Consider the following 23762-nt stretch of genomic DNA (forward strand, 5'->3'; position numbering starts at 1 on the left):
GACCTCAACGCTTAGTTGCCCAACGTCTATCTGAACTCATGTGTGTCTTTTTAAATTCGGACAAAGAAACAATCAAGTGGTATGATCAAGATGATGTTGATACCTCTGACCTCAACTGGCCTTCAAAAATTATTGAAGAACATGGAACTCCAATACTTGAAGGTCAAAGTTCGATTTGGGAACAAATTTAGGTTTAGACAGATATTCATCAATTGTATTTTTTTATAAAAATCACAATTAAAATATAAACTTATAAAAATTTTTTTTGTCACGTCACACAGGGGGGGGGAGGGGTTCTTCAAAATGCCACAAAATGTCACATTGTGGAGGGGGGTGTTAGAAAAACGACAAAAAACACGTATTATTTAAACAGCCCCTTACTGTAAAATTGAATTAGGTCTACAGTCAAAGTGAGGAGGATCGGAAAATTGAATTGTTGCATTAATATGAAATATGTTCATGATTTAAACGTGTAAGGTGTATACATTTTTGTGAACCCTTTAATCTTTATTATTTTTTTTGGAGTAAGTTTTTGTAGATGTAAACTGGAAATATGTTCTTAAGTTAAAAGTTTAATAACTTTTTTTTCTATACGTTTTACTTTTATTCATTTTTTGTTCGGAGCAAGCATTTGTAATTTTAAATTCTCTAAATCTTTTAAGTTCTCTTAATAGTTTACTTTTAATACCTTTTTTGTTTTAGTTGTAAATTAGTCTATTCAAAATATTGTTTTGATTTTTTTCAAAACAATATTTTGAAAGGGGAAGGGGTGGTCATTGAATGTTGTCGTAATTTTTAAGGGGGATTTCTGAAAGTTTAACGAGTTGTTGACAAGGGGAAGGGGAAGGTGAAAATTGCCAGAAACTTGTTGACGTACTTAATGGACAGCCCCATTGTAAATAACTCGATTAGAGTGTTGGTATTCAATAACATAGAAAAATCAACAATATTATAATAGTTATTAGAAGTACATAACTTCTAACTTTTTTGGATTAAAACTCGCCAGCTACTGCAAGCTCCAAGCTATTATAGAGTTTAGACTATATTTAGGATATTGCTATCTCATGCACTACAGATGCACTACAGAACCTTTCTTTGATAACTATTAATGTGGTACAACCCCATTCAAAAAATTTCTTTAAAATAATCAAAATAAAATTGAAAAAACCATCACCCAAGTTGAAACACGCATATAATATTTTTCTAAAAAAGAAAACTTGATTTCCCAACTTTTGCCTCACTTATTCCATAAAAATTACGCAAAATTGGGTATAATTTAAAACAAGATACCTCCATTTCTATAAATCATTTAGTTCTAAAATTTTCATATTATGTTCTTAAAAGATGTTGAGAGGTTATGAACCAGAATCATGCATTGAAGATGCGTAGAACATTTTAAAAGCAATTTTTAATAGATTTATAAAAATTTTTAACAAAAAAGACAAGAAAAAAAGGTATTAAATATACTTTGACACCATATTTCTTTGTAATTCTTTGTTTATTACCTAAGTCAAACATTAACAAAAGCACTCTGAAAATTTTAAGTTAACAGATATTCGCAATCTTAAAATATCATGTTTTAAAAATTATACAATTGCTAAAAATGAGGTTTTGAGAAAAATGCAAAAAACAAAGATAAAGTTTGTTACATTACAAAAAAAAGGCATGAGCTCATTAAAAACATTCACTAGCCATAAAGCACAAAATAAAGGAGAAGCTGAAGTATAAATAAGATATTGTTGTTTAGAAGCTTGCACAAGTTGTATTTTTCTCGTTTAAAAGTGCTTTGCTATGGCGTTGCTATGGATCTCAAAATCCTAGAACGGTCAAAGTACACACATTTTTACATACTTATATATTTATTTTATTAAAAAAAAAAATCTTAAATATGCTCTATACACTAGAAATATCAGTATTTAAAAACTTGACTTTTTTAAAAAAAAAATTCAAAATTAATGGGGGTGCACCATCTTAGGGAGTCAAGAGGATGGCAATCTATATTGATTGTCAGAGAGAAAGGACTCAAAATGAGATAGTAGAAAATTTTTATATAAAGAATAAAAAATCTTTCTAATAATAATCTGAAGGTTAGTTGGGCACTCTACTGTAACTTCATATTTTAACTGTTTTTTGATTTGTATTGCATGGTCGATGATTACCTTTAAGCATGAAACTACTCGTAAAAGCTGTATTTTCTTTGTTTATATATATATATATATATATATATATATATATATATATATATATATATATATATATATATATATATATATCATATATATATATATATATATATATATATATATATATATATATATATATATATATATATATATATATAAACAAAGAAAAAATATATTAACGAAGAAAGAACAACTTTTTCTGTGGTACTTTAAGTTTCATGCCTATACGGCAATCATCAGCCATTGAATACAAATTCAAAAACAAAAAAAACCGCTAAATTACAAAATACTGTGTAGTGGGATCTTAACGTCGCTAAGAAAAAACAAAATATTAGCTAATCAGCGGTGTCAAAAAAAGATAAGAGGAATTTATTCTTGTGTCTGCATTTTGAAATCAACTCATTTCGTTTATTTAACAAGTTTTTACCTTTATATGTTAAGATAAGGAATTTTTCGTATAAACAAAGATTGCAAATTTTTGACGAAGTGTTATAAGGATTGCAACGTTTTACAATTTTCCACTTAATTAAGGGTGTAAACATTTTGTCTTTTATGTCCCAAATTTCTTTAGACAATTCGGTATCATTTTTATATTTATTAATGTTAAATGATTTTAGATGGTTAGCATAGCGAAATTTAAATGGAGTTTCACATAAGCCAAAATATACTTTTTCTTTGTAGTCAGGTTCATTTGACGACACGGTCGCTTGATAAACGATGTTCTTTGACAAGCACTGATTGTTTATGGGACAGATGGATTTATTGACACAGTTGCATGTTTTTCTCTCATCTTTACCTTGGCTATATAATATCCTGTGGTTGTGCGAATTAATGATAAACTTAATGTTTGGCATACATGAGTAGCTTATTTTAATGGTATTTCGATTAAATATCTTACGAAGTTTGTGACCAACCGGAAAGTGCAGGTCTACCATGTTCAAAAAACGACTTCCTATTTTTGTTGCAACATTGGTACTAAAAGGTGGGTTGCACCAGATTATGTTTCGCTTGTGATTTTTGAATGAGATCTGTTTTTTATTTGAATGGTAGGTAAATTTGCAGATAAAACCTGATTTAAATAATGCATCTTGATAAGGATATATATATATATATATATATATATATATATATATATATATATATATATATATATATATATATATATATACAGAGCCGTAACCGCAGGGGGGGGGGGGGGCGTGGCATAAGCCCCCCAATAATTTTCAAAAAAATATTTTTTTTACGGCCATGCCTTAAAAAAATTATTTTTTTTCAATTGAAGAAACCCCAAGCCCCCCAATATCAATATATATATATATATATATATATATATATATATATATATATATATATATATATATATATATATATATATATATGTATATATATATATATATATATATATATATATATATATATATATATATATATATATATATATATATATATGTATATATATATATATATATATATATATATATATATATATATATATATATATATATATATATATATATATATATATATATATATATATACAATTCATAAACATTTAGCGCTCCAAGTTCTTTAAGCAGAAACAATTGGCACTGGTGTACAGAGAAGCATTTAATATAAAACGAATTGCTTGTTTTTGCTTTTATAAATGTGTGTCGGCTACAACAAAGTTATTAGTGAAATTTTTTAAAATAAAAATATCTTGATAAAAGTGTTTTTTTATCTTCAATACTCTCGAAATTATTGAACAAGTGTTCAACTTAATTTTGTAGTGTCTGTTGGAGAATGGTATCTGAGGTTCCAATGTTTCCAATGTTCTAAATTTTGGTGATTGATTTGATCCCCCCTACTACCTCAATCCACTCTATTAATTTCCCCTACTACCTCAAGCCAGTCTATTATTTATACAGTTGCAATGTTGAATGGAATCTGAGGTGTTTTTTTTTTATTATATGATGGTTATGAGAGATAACAATTGATTTCATGTTTAGCATACAACTGTAAATCACCTATAGAGTATTTATGTTAACAATCTTGTGGTATTTATGGCTAACTGGAAGTGTTTTTCTATTAAATCCAAAAAGACTTAAAATATGAAACAAAATACAGAAGTATTTCAACATCCCCCAACCAACCAAAAATTCTCGATCCTCAATTCTTTACTACTTGTATTACAAGGCTGATGATTGCCATTAGGCATGAAACTGTTAGTACCATAAAAAGGTGTATTCTCTTTGTTCATAAATATGAAAATATTTTAAAGAAAAACACACTATTTTTCAATCCTGAAAGGATTTGTAATTTACATACTTTTCAAAAGATAAAATTACATTTTAAAACTGTGGGATATAAAATTAAAATTTGAAGACATTACATAGATATATTAACAGACAAATAGAATTGTTACAAACCAATAAAATTTATAATTCAAATTTTGATAAATAGCATAAGAATATATATATATATGTATATATATATATATATATATATATATATATATATATATATATATATATTAGAGGTGAGCGAATATGTATATATATATATATATATATATATATATATATATATATATATATATATATATATATATATATATATATATATATATATATATCTATATCTATATCTATATCTATATCTATATATATATATATATATATATATATATATATATATATATATATATATATATATATATATCTATATATATATATATATATATATATATATATCTATATATATATATATCTATATATATATATATATATATATATATATATATATATATATATATATATATATATATATATATATATATATATATATATATATATTAGAGGTGAGCGAAACTCGAAGTTTCGAGTTCGAGTTTATTCAATAATCGAACTCGAATCGAATGTGTTAAGTTAATCGAATATAATTCGAATTTCAAACCTAAAGTTCGATAATTAAAAAGTTGCTGTAAAATCGTATTAAAACGCTTCAAAAAGTCGCTGTAAAATTATATTAAAACGCTTCAAAATGGAGGACGAGAGAGTAAGGAGGGTTATTTGGAATTATTTTGATAGGCGTAAAATTAACAATATTATTTTTTGTTTTTGTAAAATTGGAAAATGCAGTCAAAAAATATCTTGTCCTACTTTATCTACAACTGGCTTATTTACTCACCTGAGAAGTTATCATAAGAAAGAATCAGCAGAGTGTGCCCTTATCAGCCGAAATCGCATTAACTGGTAAGGTGGAGAATCTCACTACGAACGAATGGAAACTCGCCGAGAGTTATGTAAAGATTTTAACTCCTTTTGAACAGGCTAGCAGAGAGTTGTGTGGTGAAAGTAACCCAACGTTATCAAGAAAAATACCAGCTCTGCATGGATTACACTAGAAATTGCAGAATTTCATCAGTGATATTGCAAATAGAAGCTCTGGAGTTTCACTGGCACGGAGACTTGTGGTATTTTTAGAAAAAAGATTTCCTTCTTTTGACGAGGTAACATAAATAATTATTTATATACTGAGACTGTGTATATAAGTGTTTATTTCAGTGTTTAATCAATCTTTTTTTGATATTCACTGTCATTATCAATCACGCACTAATTTTTAATTACTTATTTCTACATAAAGCTTTCTTTAACTTCAATTGGATTGCCGACAATGGTCATACTTATCAATTATATTAATACCTATTTATCTATATGCCTTGAATTATTTGACAGTTTCTTTAATATTTTATAAGGTTCAGCAAGATGCAGTTTGCACATTGGTAGATCCCGGGTACAAGTCACTTTACTGGTAGCAACCTGAGAAGCTGGCGGTCAACTTATCAAAGCTTCGTGAATTACTCAATGAACTTTCAAAAGTACCAGGTTCAGAACCAAAACCAGTCCAGTCTCAGCACTCAGTGACGGAGTCTACACTAGAAACACAATCAACAGGTTTGTGGAAATCCCTCGATAACATTATGACAGCAACTGCAACTAACGACAATGTTGCTGATGCTAATGTGTCAAGTACGAGTGCGCTTGATGATGATGTGAAGGTATACTTGAAAGATATGACTATTGGGCGCAATGGTTGTCCCCTGACATGGTGGAGGCAAAATAAAAGTCAATTTTCTTGTTATGCTAAGTTTGCTCAATCACTTCTGGCAATCCCTGCCAACCAGTGTCAATTCAGAGCGTCTGAAGTCAACATCTAGGAACATTGCTTCCATTAAACGCTGCAGTCTTCTATCAGGGCATGTAGAAGAGCTTACCTTTCTTCATAAAAAAGTATAGACTTTTAGCATTAGGATAAGTATGGTTTGTTGATGATGACATTTTAAAATGAACTGAATGTTCACTTTCACTAGTTTGTTTAATAATCTCAAACTCGAACTCGATCGAAGATAAAATACCTAATCTCGCACAGCTCTAATATATATATATATATATATATATATATATATATATATATATATATATATATATATATATATATATATATGTAAGCTATTTTCTATATTATGAACCGTAATATCAGACAAAGCAATAACTACATAAATATCAGGTAAGTATAACCTTTTTAAAAGTTCTCAATAATAGACCAAGAGCCACATTTGAGAAACCTAATTTTTCCAATTAATTCTAAATAATTCCAAAGTTTGATTCAAATTTCTCGAAGAATTTTTAAGTAAACATTTACTCGATTATGGCAAAATTTTCTTTTAATTTTAAGAACATATTCGCTCAATTAAAGAAGTTTTATTTTGATTTATATTGTAATTTTTATTTTTCATTAATATTATAGCATACATAAAAAGAAAAAAAAGATCTACAAGTAAACCAACAGTTGTAAAAACTTGTAAAGTTTTAATAAAAATCTTTTTTTTTTATTTAATCGATTTATTGTAAAAATGCAAATATTAAATTTTTTTTTAAAACTTAAACACAACTCAAATGTAAAACTAATTTAAAAATAATGTAAAAACTAATAACATTTGGAAATATTTAACTTTTTTAGTTAGTTAAGTTACACGTAATGGTCCACCAACAGCTAGCCGAGCTAGGTCGTAAATGATTAAGTGGAAGATGATGCGCTGAGGTAATTATTTATTTTAATTTTATTAATCGCCCTCAGTAAATATGTTTACAAAGTAAAAATACAAATTATCAAAAAAGTTCAAAATCAAGCAAGAAAAAAAAGGATAAAAATAAAATAAAAATAATAAGATAATTTAGAAATGTTTAAAAAAAAAGTGTTTTCAAAAACCGTTCGTTATTTATTAATCAACAAAACAATAAAAAATCTAGTTAAATCAAAAAGAATAAATTATGAAAAAAAATTAGCTGAGTCATCAAAAGAAAATCCAAAACTATTTTATGCATATGTTAATTCAAACAGAAAAATAAAATTAGGCATTACTATAATAACAGATAAAAATGGTTCTTTACAAACAAATTTTGCTAATGTCCTCAATGAAAACTTTCATTCAGTATTTGTTATAGAAGTTCCAACAAATATTCCTAACATTACAGTAAAAACAAGCAAGATTTTAGAATTAGATATAGACTTAAAATCATATGGTATTTTTGCAGTAATTCTAAATTGAATAGAAGCCTATTTACATAATAGAAAGCAACAAGTAATTTTAGGGGATTGTGTATCAAAATGGCTAACAGTTGAGAGTGGAGTTCCACAAGGTTCTGTCCTTGGGCCTCTTTTATTTCCTATTTTTATAAACGATCTGTCAGACACATTAAAAATTAATATTTAATTATATGCAGATGATAGCAAAATTATAAATATTTTTAAATCAGATGATGATATTCGCATAAACAAATTACAACTTGATATTGATAATATTATGAAATGGTCGTCATTATGGTTAATAAAATTTAACTATGAAAAGTGAAAAATTATGCACATTGACTTTAAAAATCCATATATAACTTATTTAATGTTCGACGCTGAAACTCAACAGAATAATACCTTAGCAACATCAAAAGTAGAACGAGATTTAGGAGTAATGATGCAATCTAATTTAAAATGGACCAGTCATATTGATAAAGCTGTTGGAAAATCAAATCAAATGCTTCTCTTATTAAACGAACTCTTATTAAACTTTTAAATATTTTGACTCGAATATGGCAAAAAAATTATATACGACTTTTGTAAGACCACATCTTGAGTTTGCAACCCAAGTATGATGTTCTTATCTGAAGCAAGACATCTTAAAGTTAGAAAAAGTACATAGAAGGGCAACAAAACTCGTACCAGCTTTTAAAAAAAAGCCATATGAAAAAAGACTACAGTTATTGAAATTAACAACTCTAGAAGAGCGTCGTTTAAGAGGAGATCTTATTTTTCAATATAAAATACAGAACGGTTATGAGGAAATAAATTGAATATGAGGAAATAAATTCAATATCTAAAGTTCAATTAAAGCCTTACAACTTTCGTAGTCATAACCAAAAGTTAACAAAGGCATACTGTAAGAGTAATGCTAAATATAATTTCTTTTCGTGTAGAGTCGTAAATGCGTGGAATGGTTTACCACCGCATATTGTCAAATCAATATCAATTGATTAAATCAAAAATAAACTTGATAAATCAGATTATTGCAAAAATTATTTATTAAATACTAAATAATATTTATATAGGAAACAATAGGAAATAATGCTATTTTTAAAACATTTCCCGGTGGGCACAGGACGTAAAAAAGACGTCTTTTAAACGTCTATTGAACGTTTTGAACGTCTTTTGAACGTTCAAAAGACGTCTTATTTAGGTCCTGTGCCCACTGGGTTATAGCTGTTATAGCACAACATCTTCTGTTGTTGTGCTCCACAATTGATTTCATCAATTTTCACAGTGCACATTATTATTATATTATTATTATTATTGTTATTATTATTATTATAGCTAAGCATTCCAACATTGAACTGCTTGAACCAAAATAATGGTGATAGCTGATCGAATTTTGCTATGCGACAGTTGCTATGAGACAGTTGACACTGTTTTAAACAACTAAGAGCATTGCTGTTGTGTGTTTCATGGGCAAGGGTAAGTGGAGCAATATGTCAGCTAACTTAGTTGATGTTGTTCTCAATTTTGTATTTTTGGATGAGGTTGCCGTGTGAACGTCTGTCGAGTAGAGAGCTGAGGCCGAGTTTAATGCATCGTAGTTGAAGCGCTTTATTGTTATTTGATTGGATTTTTGATTTTTCTTTTTAACATATGTTTCGTTGTTTATGCAATTATAAAAAAAATAAAATACAAGGAAAAGTTTTCAAATATAAAGAAACGTTTTTCATAAAATCAAAAAAAGGATTTATATAAACAGACAGGGGCTTAAGATACATAGATAAACATGACCAGAGTCACCACAATATTTTCATAGAATCCCCATGTGGGCTTTGGCAAGTGTAAAGTAAAATAAAATTGTTATATAAATTATAACAACTTTTTAAAAATAAAGAATAAATTTAATATAATTAAAAAGGGTTTTTACTTGATTTTAAAATTTCTCTTTTGTATGAAACTTAATGAATTTCCTGATTTCACCATATTGACATGTGTGTTTTTAAAGCTGTTCGATAACTTAGGTGCTAGACACTTTATGCTGTATTCTTTATATTTAATTAACTTACGAGTCTCTCATTAGATCTTTTTTAGTTTCTTTTAAATTTTGTTTCAAGATTTTGCGGCGTGAGATTTTTTAAATTCATTAAAGGCTTTGCATGTTTAAACTTATTTTTTTATATATCTTTTGAAGTTTAGGAAATTGCGCGCCCACACAATCTTACCATAATTATATACCATAATGAATTACCATAATTAGTTACAATAATTAATATAGCTATAAATATATCAAGTATATTAATTTAGGACTTTGAGTTTTTATGAGTAAACTAATTCTGTTCATCACGTCAATTGTTTTTTATATTTTTGAATCAGTATAATTTATGTGGGGAAGCCAAAATAAACTTTTACCAACAAAAATTTCTAGGTACAAATCATTAATTTGTTTATTGTTTATAAAGGTGCCTGGTTTTACCTGGTGTTTTAAGTAGCAAGTTTTTCCTGGTATTTTAAGTAGCAAGTTTTACCTGGTGTTCAAAGTAGCAAGTTTTCTTGCGTTTTTTTATGAAGTATGTATAATGAGTTTTATCTACGTTTATTGGGAGCATGTTAGCTCTGAACCATTTTTATTTAATGGCTAGATGATATGTCTTTAGTCTTTTAACTGCAGCGATCATACCTTAGTTGAAAAAATGTTTTAACAATTATTCTTAAAGATGACAAAAATATATAATAAAATTAAAAAAAAAACTTAAAAAAAAACTGTAAACAACAAACGTTTAAGAGAGAAATAACTTTTTTTAAAATTTTTCATAACCCTAAATCATGGTCGACGACACGGGTTTCGAAGTGGAGAGGCACAATCGTCTGTTTCTAAAAAAAGTTTTGTTTGTGTTTTGTTTTTTCGTCGGTGCTTTCGACTTTTTTCAGAAATAGACGATTGTGCTCCTCCACTTTGAAACCCGTGTCGTCGGCCATGATTTAAGCTTATGAAAAATAAAGTTATTACTCTCTTAAACCTTTTTACAGTTGTCCAAACATGTTGTTGTCCTATAGCAGTTTTTCTGTTATTATTTTTTAAATTTTATTATATATTTTTGCTTACTGTGTTTTCGCCGGTACGACGTTTATGCAATTTATTTGTTTTAATAAAAAAATTTAACAAAAAGTTTTGAAGTTTATTTTTGAGAAAATCTTTAAATATAATTGACAAATACAAATAGACTATAAAATTTTTTCAATACCATAAAACTTTTAAATCTTTAATTTTGAACCTTTTGTTTGGATATAAAACCTCATAGGTTAGACCGCAGGCCATCGACAACACTGTATCGAGCAGTTTTGTAGTGGAGTCATGAATTCTAACCGTTTTACAAATTATTGTGCCTTTTAAGGTATAATAAATTGTTGGTTAAAATTTATCAACTGGTAAATGCGCAGTTTTTAAGATATCACTCTTTTAAATTTTAATTATCTACCTTATCGTGTGTTTCGATTCCTATACGAATATTTTTACTTCTAGTCAATTTAATGGTATAAACAAAGACATAAATTTTGAAAACCATTAATGGTTGTGTTCCATAAATTACACATCATCAATATTTTTAAATTTCATAAATAAAATGTCAGCAGAATGTTAAACTTTGTTCCCGCTTGTTAATTTAAGTTGAAATGATTGGCGGATTGAATAAGTTTACACAATGCCACTTTATGTATAAAAGAAGTCAAGTTGCTAGCAAAAAGAAAAATTGCTTCTCTTAATTTCATTAGAAAGATTGTTTTATCATAATCAAGATCTTTAATATTACTAAAGATCATTAAATATATATTTGTATATATATACAAGTACTTTCGCAGGAAGCACTCACATTTTATTATTTAAAATCTTATCAAAAATTTACTGAAAAGAATGAAGTAATCTGATGCCAATAATAAAAGATGATCTGGTTAATCAACAACATCAGAGCTAGAATGTCCAGTAGAAAAAGCAACAGTTATAATCCCATATGTAACAGTAATAATTATTAAAAAATTATTACTAGAAATTTGTATAATTTGTAAAAAGGCAAAAAAATACTTGAACAAAGTTTAACATAATACTTAAAGTATGTCAACAAAGTAAAATTGTCTCATATAACATATGAAAATTTTTCTCATGTAATATACCTATATAAAATAAATATATATGTATAAATATATATGTATATATATATATATATATATATATATATATATATATTTTAGTACAAGTTTTTAATCCAAAATAAAATAAAGGCATTCTGCTTCGTTCTTCCAAATAGTTAAACGTTTGGTTTTGCATTCATTATCACCATTCATTATCATCATTTTTGCATACATCTTTCTGTCTGTTCCTAAGACTTTCATTTCTTGATGTCTTTTTCTTCCCAATTAAAGTCTTTTCTTTTCTTTAATCTCTAATGGTGTACTTCTTGCAGTTTGAAATGAAAATAATTCTCTGAATTTGGCCTAGGCATAGGCCAAATTCAGAGAATTATTTTTTTTCCCATTAGGCTTTTCCCATTAGGTTTTATATGCTGTACCAGCAGATTGCAACACCATCCAAATATATCTCTAAGATATCATAGTAATATTTTTATCAACACTTTATTTCTGCTTTTATTTGTTCATTTATATTTATTAGCCAAAAGTATATTTTTTACGCCAACAATCAAAAATTAATCTTTCATACAACATCATTTCTTATGAAACCATTGCTTTCAAACTGTACAAACAATAAAGTTTGCTCCAGCTCCTATACCCTCTATCCTATACCCTTTTGCTTCAATTACATCTTACTAATACTAAATTCTTCGTATTAATTCTTCGTAATAATTCTTCGTTGCAATCATCCTGTTGTAAAAAGTTATTTATAATAATCAATAAATATAATACTATATATTGTTCAAATAAGAAAATTATTAAATAAAAAATCTTCTAGCCCAAAAGATTTAATGATTTTCCAAAGTAAAGCTCCAAGTTAGTGGGCCAAAACAATATTCTTATATGATATGTATCGTAGCTAGGATATTTTTTGTTTTTTCTATTATTTTGTAGCATTTTTTTAAAGAATATATCTGATAATTTGCAATAGTTGCACTCTGACTGTCATTTGGATACCAATTGATAAAATTGACTTCAGAGCATCAACAATCAAATATGTCTGCTGTTTTAATAAATATTAATAATGAGAAATTTATATGCTTAAGTATTATAATAGTGATAAATAATCAGTGACTCGTGAGTATATATGTAATCGTGAGTATATATGTAATCCTTTTAAAAAATTAGCAATATAATGGTTGGTGAAGATTATTAAACACAGTTAGAATAATATGAGAAAATGTATTTTTTTATTTATTTGACGAGTGTTGACCAAACTTAATTAAAATTTTATAATATATTAAAATATAAACATAATGTGATATGTAAAATTCAACACTAACATTTTAATCAAACATTTTTTACAGCTCATATTGAAGCAATATACTAGATCAATGAAAAGGTGCTCAAAGAAGTAGTTTTAACAAAGGTTAAACAGCTTTTAATTTGCGAGACAACTAAGAACTTGGAATATGGGCAGTACATAACTTAGCTAAATAATTCTTTTGTTATTATTCATTAATAACATATTGTTTTAAAACAAATAATAAAAAAATTCTATAAAATGCTATAAAAATGGTTTATGCAACATCTAAGTTATGCGGAAAAAAATATGCAGAATTACTTTTTTTAAGCTGCCAAGCAATAAAGTAATGAACGAAATAAAACTGAATGAGTGATTTCATGTCTGATGAGTGTATAATGCAACTGTGTGAGTGATTTAGGTTTATTAGTGAAGCAGAAGTCAACATTAGATGGTTTATGAATCTAGAGCTAACCCTGACTGACGTTAGAAAATGTACCGAACTTCATAGAGTGTAACTTTACTTCTGGTTGTGAAACTAAACGCTGTTTGTATATAGTTCAACTTCAAATGTTCAGATCAGTGTAACTAAACAATGTGGGAAAACACTGATTCTGTGATGTTTTCAATGACGGCTTTTATGATTATGACAAATACAAAGCAGACTTGATAGAAGATTTGTATTACAACAAATCAAGTTCTATTAGCTAATAGTTTTCAACTTTTATTCTTATAAATAATTTAAAACACTTTTTCGTAGAGAACCAGATTGTAAAATATTATTGTTCTGCCTAAATCGACCATAAATCAATAAAGTCGATTTTTTCTATACGATAACAACACGTTAATACGATAACTTCTTTTAATACTTATAAAAATTTTTTGTTTGTTTTTAAATCATTTGAAATTAAAGATCCATTTACATTAAAGAAAAAAAAGGTCTTTGAATTGAGAAAATTTTATTTTAGAGTTTCCACAACCTAAAACATTCTGCACCCCGAAAGTTAACTTTAAAGCATCTTTTTATATAATAGCCCGTGGCCTATTTTAAAGTTTAAGTACAATTTACAAAGTTCCTTTGAATCCAAACAATACAACAAAAGCTAAGGTGAAAGATAAAAAAAAGTAATAAATTTATCACATGGTTTCAATAGGAACAGTATTATTATTAGATAGTATTAGTTCGCGAAAGATGATTTAACTGATTATGACAAAATAGGTTTTTATAAAAAATTTCTCCAAGATTTATCTATTTTGATAGGAGTTTTTTACACTTTATTTAAAGTTTATCATTTTTTTTAAAGGTATCATTTTTTTTATAAGGCGACTTAAAAATACAAAATAAATAAAAAAGATATAAAAAAATAAAAATATATATTAAACTTTTTTTATTATTCAAGATATAAAAAAATAGAAATAAAAAAATAATAGATATAAAATAGATATAAAAAAATAGAAATATATATTAAATTTTGTTATTATTTAAGGATATATCATCACTATTTACCCAGCCCCATAAAAGCAGTGATATTTACATGATATCATATCATGTAAATGGTGTTGTTCGATCGCTATTGACAGACAGAATAAAGAAAGCAAAGTTTTTTTCTATTTTAGTTGATGAAGCTTCAGATGTTAGCCAAACACAACAAATGGCTGTAATTGTTCGATATGTGGATGAATTCTGTAATGTAAAAGAAGATTTTCTAAAATTTGTTTCTTGCAATACTGGCTTAAGTAGAGTTTCTTTATCATACAAGATCAAGAAAAGTATACACAAACTTAGTCTGGAAATGTCTTATTGTCGTGGGCAAGGTTACGATGGGGCTGGTAACATGGCAGGCCGTCTTTGTGGTGTAGCAGCATTAATTTTAAAAGATTTTCCTAAAGCTCCATACGTCCACTGCTTTTCTCATCAACTTAATAAATGTTGCCAAAGCATGTGCAATTCCTTCCATTCGAGATATGATGGATCATGTTCGAATTGTCTCTGATTTTTTTAATAATTCTCCAAAAAGGTTAGAAAATCTATCTACAAAAATTAGTGAGCTAAATTAGTGATGTCCGACATCATCTTTTCAAAAGACAATCAATGTTTGTAGAACCAGGTGGATTGAAAGAATTGATGGTCTTGAAGCCTTTATTGAATTATATCCAGCGATAGTTGCATCTCTTATTTGTATCAAAGAAGATGTGACATGGAACTACAAATCCAGAGGTGATGCTTCTGCATATGTGGCAATATGTTGTTCTTTTAAGTTTATCATCACCTTAATCATAGTTAGGAAGTTATTAGGCTATACAAGACCACTGACAAAAACTTTGCAAAAAGTAGATCAAGATTTCTCAAAAGCTCGTAAAGATATGGAAAATTTAAAGAATACTCTTAAATCTCTTCGGAGCTCTATTGATATTTCACACACAGAATGGTACAAAGAAGCTGTTAGCATAGCTGCAACTACTAATACAATGCCATCTAAACCAAGAACATGTGGTCAACAAACACAACGTGATAACCATGAAGTAGATGATATAAGTGAATATTATTGAATAACTTATTCAATTCCTTTTCTTGATCACATTCTAATACAGCTAGATTCTTTATTTTCTTTAGAAAATTTAGTATTGCTAGATAGTTTCTCCATTATATCATCAAATTTAATTTCTGAAAAGGATTGGAGGAAAAAAGTTAAAGAATTTGTTTGTACATACCAAAACGATTTACCAGAACCAAGATATTTTTATGCTGAATCGGATATGTGGGAAGTTTACTGGAAAAATCACTCTGATAGTGCTCCTAAAACCATTTCAGATTACGTTACGTTTCCTAATATTTCTACTATACTTCGAATCCTTTGCACATTACCAGTCACAAAATGTACATGTGAAAGATCATTATCAGCTCTAAAAAGAATTAAAACTTCCTATTGCAACACTATGGGGGATGGTCGTTTAAATGGCATTGCCATGTTGCACATTCATTGAGATTTTGAAATTGATTTAAATATTGTTGTAGATAAATTTGCGACTGCATTTCCACGAAAAATGGAATTTAAAAATATATTGAACTCCGATGAATAGATACATTTGCTAATAAGTTATATGGATTATATATATATATATATATATATATATATATATATATATATATATATATATATATATATATATATATATATATATATAGAGAGAGAGAGAGAGAGAGAGAGAGAGAGAGAATATATGTAGAATATTTTTATTTATTACTGATAGAATATTTACAGGATATTTTTATTTATCACTGGTAGAATATTTACAGGAAATTTTTTTAATATTTATCTTATAAGGTTTTGTTAAAAAAGTTTATAGGTTTTTTTATTTTTTATGAAGTGTATTTTTCTTTATATTTATTGAGTTCTATATTTACCATTATTTTGTTTTAGTTGCCTACTGTTGAAATATGGTTTGAATTTAGTAAATTTTTATGATTTGAACTTTACTTTATTGATCATTAGCCAACAGTTTAGGATGTTGAATACAATTAAGGTAAGGATAAATTTGTTTACTAGTAACCTTACAAACAGGTTTTTGCGGTTAAAATATTGCAGTGCGTTTTTTCTCCTCAAACGCACCAAACGCCATTCCTTCACCTTTTAAAAAAACTTAAAAGTGGTAACTTTGTCGTAATTTTTTGTGATATACTAATAATGAGTTCCGACACCTTTTTTTAGAAAAAAAGCACTGCTATATTGTTTATATGATTAATATAAATAATGTTGCAATAACCTTGCAATAAACGTGTATTAAAACTTTTCATCAGTTCTTTTATTTTAGAATAGCTCTGATGCTATTTTTCATACTATTAAACTTTGATTACAATACCCGCTAGATTAATGTTGAAAGCTATCAAAAAAAAATTTTCATTAAAAGAAAATAAAAAAAAAAAGGTCCTCTATTGCTGGGGTTATCTGGTTTTACTTTTGCTACAGTCAATATTATTCCTGAATCCTCCCCTGATATGTATCTTTTAAATATAATTTATATTTCAGTTTTCATTTAGTTCTTGTTGCATTGATTTCATTTCTAATTTTGATTTTACTTTAAAATTATTCCTGTTTCAGTTTTTTGAAATTATATTTCAGTTTTTACGATTTCAAACGTTTTACTTCTTATTTCAGTTCCTAACCTCCTAACCGCCTAACCTCCTAACCTTCTAACCTCGTCAATATTTTACTTCTTTCAAAATGTTCAGCAATTTTTATTAAGATACTAATATATTAATTATCATAACAAAAGTTGCAAGAAAAAAATATTGAAAACAATTTAATAATTAAAAACTTTTTCTGGCAAAACTTGTGCCACACGCGCACTCGCAGTTTTTTTCCTGTACTACAAAGCTCAGTTTTGTGATCATACAAGTTGTCCTCTTTTTTTGTACTTTAGATAATTTCTTAATTAATTTTTTATTTATATTAACAAAACCAGTTATTTGTATTTCTAATTTTACTTAACGATAGGAAAAAGATCTCCGTATAAAAAACACAACTAACATTTTCACAAAATTATGCCATTGATTTTTTGATGTTAAAAAATTGGTACCATCATCATAAAGATATATCTTAAAACTCGTTAATAAGGAAGATTATTCATTTAAATATAAAAAACATAAACGGAAAAAGAACCGAAACCCTCTGAAACACCATAAAACATTTTGTATAGTTTCAATTCTAATTTAGCCATAACGTTTTATTAAAACGCTGTCATTAATTGTATCGAAAGCTTTTTGTTTGTTTATTTGTTTTTTTTGCTTAAGGTCCCCCTAGAAGAAAACGGTCTTTTCACAAAACACGGTTTATATATCTATGTATCTATGTATGTATGTATTAATATATATATATATATATATATATATATATATATATATATATATATATATATATATATATATATATATATATATATATATATATATATATATATATATATATATATATATATACAATGTCGTTGACATATTTAATAGTATGTGTAATAATATAAGCATTAAAACATCAAATACGGTATCATACTATTTACTTCTTTTTTTACGTGGTATTTCGGCTTATATAGCAAGAGCTGTTATCAATTTTTTTTTTTTTAGTTTTGTTTTAGATGCCCCAAGAAGACCTAATAAGCCGTGAACTTCCTATTTAATTGTTATTCGCCGACCCTCTTGTCACAGAGTGCCGGGGAAGAACATTTAAATAGGAAGTTCACGGCTCCTTTTTGAAGAATACACACTTGGCCAGAATCATCTAAAAATTCTGTATAAATAAAAAAAAGGCAAAACTCCTTATGGGTTAAATATAAACATATGATTCATGTTTATAAAGATTTTTGGGGCCAAGTTTTTCATTTTTGGACTCCATTTTAATTTTGAAGTGGTCATAACCACACAAGTGGTTATTTTAGGTGTTGTCAAGGGTGGTCATGGGGTTTCTCAATGGTTTTTAAGTTATATGGGATGGTATTTTTAAATATAGGTAACTGCTACCAGGGAATTCAAATCTGGGCATATTCTGTCTTTAGAAGTAGTCATGACCACTCAAATGGTCATTTTAGTGGTGGTTAAGGGTGCTCCTGAGATGTCCCGATGTTTTTCTATCAGATGGAATATATTATATGTCTAAATATAGGTTATTGCGGTCAGGGAAATTGAAACTAGGCATTTTTGGTCTTCAGGAGTGGTCATGATTGCTCAGGTGATCATTTAGGGGTGATCAAGGGTGATCCTGGAATATTCCAATGGTTTTTCAATTAGATGGTACATGTTGTATGTCTGAATATAGGTAATTTATATCAGGATAAATAATTCTGGCCATTTTTGGTCTCCAGGAGTGGTTATGATTGCACAGGTAGGTCTGGTTATTGGTTGTCAAGACACTTCCGTGATTTTTATTTATTTTATGTGCCTAATTTCTTCAATATTGTGATATAAACAAATAACGTTCAATAAATTTGAACTTTATTACCATATATATATGCATATATATATATATATATATATATATATATATATATATATATATATATATATATATATATATATATATATATATATATATATATTTATATATATATATACATGTTAAAAAAGTTCAAATTTATTAACGTTATTTGTTTATATCACAATATCGAAGAAATTAAGTACATAAAATAAATAAAAATCACGGAAGTGAAAATATATTTATATATATAATTATTTGTATATATATTTATTTATTTATATTTATATATATATACATTTATATATATAAATATATTAGGGCGGGTCAAAATCAGACTTTTTTTTAAATTTTGACAAGCAGCACTATGTGGAGTTTTGAATTGGTATAATAAACTTTGTAGACTTAACTTTCTTTTTACACACCTCCCCTAGGGGTTGCACCACAAACCCTAATTTTTCCTAAAAAAAAAATTAAAATTTTTTTTTTTTTTGGGCTATAGGGGAGATGGGGGCGCATTGATCGCCGGGGCAGTATGATCTTTTGGCTTTTACTCGTTCATTTTTGCCTTACTAGAAGTGAGGTTGCAATTTAATTAACCATTATGCTTCCCTAATTGATTATTCGTAATATTTTTTCATAAGGTTATCAGCGTCAAAAAAAATAAAGAAAATATTGTTTTTCGTCATAAAAAGTGATTTTTTTAAATCGTACTATAATTCAAATATATTTTTATTTAGATGTCTGTATGGGTTAACAACAATTTTATTTTAAATTTGTAAGTGTTAGGTGTATAATATAATATATAATTTTTATTTGGCTGCAATTTATACAGTAGATATTGCTATCAATATGTTACCTATACCTATTGGGGTACATTGATCTTTGACTATGTGGGGCCCATTGATCGGAGGATCAAAGTGCCCCATAGAAGACGAAGTGCCCCATGTTTTTGTTTATAAGCAATACAGTTAAACGAATGGAATTGTATTTATAATTTAAAAAAAAACTATATATAAACAAACAATACTTTTTAGCATTTCATTTTTTAAATCTACTTATGTTATAAGCTAGCAATAATAATACTATTATTTTATAATATCAAAAGAATAATATTTAACATAATAATTAAAAAATATTTAACATAATATTATTATGTTAAATATTAGCATTTATTAAAAACATATGTTTTTATTGATATATTTTTTTACAGATCTTAAAATGGTTAGAAATAGAATTAAAAAAACAAATAAAGTTGCTATACCAAGTGAAACAATGAAAGTAGCTGTTAATAAAGTTTTAGAAGGAACACAACTGAATGTTGTAGCACGTCAGTTTAACATAGATAGAATGACTTTAAAAAGATATTGTCGTAAAAAGAGGCTTAATCCAAATGAAGCTTTCAAGCCTAACTACAACAATAGACAAGTTTTTACAGCAGATGATGAAAAAAGTTTATCAAGTTATTTACTAATTGCATCAAAAATGAACTATGGCCTTTCAACTAGGTCAACGCGATTATTGGCATATGAATTTGCTTTAAAAAGCAATAAGATATGCCCATCATCATGGATCAAAAATAAAATTGCAGGCATTGATTGGTTGCAAGGTTTTATGAAAAGACAACCAGAGTTGTCCCTACGAACACCTGAAGCAACGAGCTTCGCTCGATCAACAGCTTTTAACAAACACACTGTAAGAGAGTTTTTTCAAAATCTTAAAACGGTAAGAAATCGATATAAATATAATCCTAACTGTATATATAATGTTGATGAAACTGGTTTAACAACCGTTCAAAAGCCGGTAAAGGTTTTAGCTGGTAGAGGAAGCAAAAAAGTTGGAAGAATCACATCTGCAGAACGAGGAACATTGGTAACTGCATGTTGTGCCTCTAATGCTATTGGAAATTCCATTCCTCCATTATTTATTTTTCCTAGGGTAAAGTTTCATGATTACATGATTAAGGAAGGACCTCCTGGATGTGTGGGATTTGCAAATCCTTCTGGTTGGATGAACTCTGAAATTTTCATAGAATGGATTAAACATTTTGTTAAATATTCAAACTGTTCTCAGGAATCTCCAGTTTTGTTACTTCTCGACAGTCATGAAAGTCATATTTCTGTTAAAGGCTTGGAGCTTGCAATTCAACACGGAATTACAATGATAAGTTTTCCTCCCCATTGCAGCCATAAATTGCAGCCATTAGATAGAACTGTTTTTGGACCATTGAAAAGGTTTTACAATTCTGCATGTGATAATTGGATGGTTTCAAACCCAAGACCAATGACCATTTATGATATTGTTTCAATAGTTCGAGAACCGTATACAAAAGCTTTCTCACCATCTAATATACAGACAGGATTTAGAGTAGCTGGCATTGAGCCATTCAATTCTGAAATTTTCAAAGATGACGAATATTTACCATCATCAGTTACAGATAGAGCTGCTCCAGATACAGTTACTATCACTCCTGTCAACAACATGGAATCTGAAATGATACCAGCACATGTTAATCACATAGAGTCTGAAATAACTATAGTAAATATTGAAACAAGTATTTTAAACAAAGTGTCAACAAGTGTTGCTTCTATAATCTCACCTGAGGTTTTAAAACCTTACCCAAAAGCATCTGCCAGAAAAAAAAAAGTTAAAAGTAGGCAGTTAAAAACAAGGATCTTGACTGATACTCCTGTCAGAAATGAAATTCGTTTGTCAAAAGAAAAGAAAATTTTGAAGCAAACCAAAAATCAACAAAAAGTCTCCACAAAAGATAAGAAAGAAACTAAGAATTACTTGCTTAGGAATAAAAAACAATGTAAACCAAAACCTGCTTCACAACTTGACTTTCACAAATGATGAAATATTCTTAATCAAAATATTGTACTTTTAACAAGTTTTGTAAACTTAAAAGTTGTATTCTTATTTCAGTCTTTATATTTCAGTTCTTATAAATTTCAAGTTGTTGTAAAGTTTTAAACGTATATAAAGCGGGTAGCTTATAGCTGCTGTGATTTATACATTTTTTAATTAAAAATTAGACTAGTGGGTTTAACTGCTATATTTAAAAAATAATTAAAAATTTTAGATGTATTATATGTTATACGATATTACCCTTTGACTAAATTATTTACAAGATTTAGTTATAGAAGTGTTAAACGTTTAGATAATATTACGCATATAAGATCAATGTGCCCCTAGTCGAAGATCATAGTACCCCATAGTTTGGGGTACATTGATCTTTTGAGAGGGTTGTTTAAAAGTTAAAATTATTCATGTTTATCATTTTTTTAAATCAAAATATTTATATATTCCAAAAGCCAGATAGTTCTACATGTGTTTCGTAGTTAATAAGTTTTTACATCTCTTTCAGGTTCTGCGCAATTTTCAAAACACTGCTACGGCGATCAATGCGCCCCCATCTCCCCTACATTCTTTTAACAAAAGGAGTTTAAGCAATAAAAAATTGTTGCTTAATTTCCGAATTGTAAACTTCATGCCTTAAATAAAGTTTCAAAATAAGATATCATGTCAGCATAAGAACTTTTGCTATGTAAATTTTTAGTTTATTCTATTTGTTGCATTTTAATCTCTATACGTAGTATATTTAGTGTTTGTGTATATTTTTGTCTACTTTTTATTTTTAGTCATTGAAAATAAAATATAACTAGTAATAAGCAACACATTGTATGTGTTGTTTATTACTAGTTATATTTTATTTTTAATTACTAAAAAACTGACAACTTAACATTTGGACAAAGCTCTAAATTTCTAAACATTTTATAAGATGAATGAATTAAAAACAAAAAATGGATGCATAAAAAACTATAAATTGTGTTCAAAAATTTAAAAATAGAATTATCAGAGTTTGCCTTTCAATAAAGAATTATCAAAAATGGATTTAAATTTTTTTTTTTTTTGTTATTCACCTCCGAGAAAGCCGAGAAGGCCACTACAGATGAGAAGGCTACTTAATAGTGGTTATAACCCTCTCTCAACTCTATAACTCCGAAACACAAACCTTGACGAACAAGGCCGCTGCGCGGAGAAACAAGTTGAATATATGTTTATTAAATATTAAATATGTTTATTCGTCCTCGAATGTCCCTATCAAAGTTTCACATACATCACAAAAGCTATTTAAAAACTTAGTCTTTGTATAGCTTTTCGTGTATACCTGAATATTCCTGACATAATATAAACTCAAAATGTAAGTTAGTATTTAAACTAGATTAAGGTATTAATCAAGTTATAATTATAGTTTAAGATAATTTTTATAGTATAAAAATTATTTTTCACTAAACTTGTTTAATTTAATTTTGATTTAGCGATCTTAGTGTAGGGTAGAGCGGAGCATATCGGGACAGTAGGGCATAACGGGACAGTTATTACTGAAGCTGTATATCTCAGCTAAAAATTACTTTTTTTCATAATTTTTTTTGATAAAAGATTTTAAATTATTGCGCTTTTTTAATGTAAAAAAATTAATTATAGAAGTACCGAAATACATTAAAAGTATCAAAATAAATTAGTAAGTTTGCGAAAAATAAAATTTCCTTATTTTCTGAAGCGACAAAAAATTTATTTTGAACTAATGCTGATTTGCTATATTTATAAAAAGTTTTTTTCAGG

The 23762-nt window shown here is 27.3% G+C and overlaps 1 protein-coding gene across 1 annotated transcript; it reads left to right on the forward strand.

The window, feature by feature from the left end:
- The first annotated feature begins 20354 nt into the window (after positions 1-20354).
- On the forward strand, positions 20355-21989 carry LOC136092050 (tigger transposable element-derived protein 4-like). Its single transcript, XM_065819769.1, has one exon. It carries the CDS (start codon positions 20355-20357, stop codon positions 21987-21989), a length of 1635 nt encoding a protein of 544 aa, XP_065675841.1.
- Positions 21990-23762: the final 1773 nt, after the last annotated feature.

The sequence above is a fragment of the Hydra vulgaris genome, chromosome 15 (genome assembly GCF_038396675.1).
Source record: "Hydra vulgaris chromosome 15, alternate assembly HydraT2T_AEP".
NCBI classification, from domain to species: Eukaryota; Metazoa; Cnidaria; class Hydrozoa; order Anthoathecata; family Hydridae; genus Hydra; species Hydra vulgaris.

Coding starts and splice junctions, on each gene's coding strand:
- LOC136092050 (XM_065819769.1), top strand. CDS start 20,355: ATGGTTAGAAATAGAATTAAAAAAACAAATAAAGTTGCTATACCAAGT.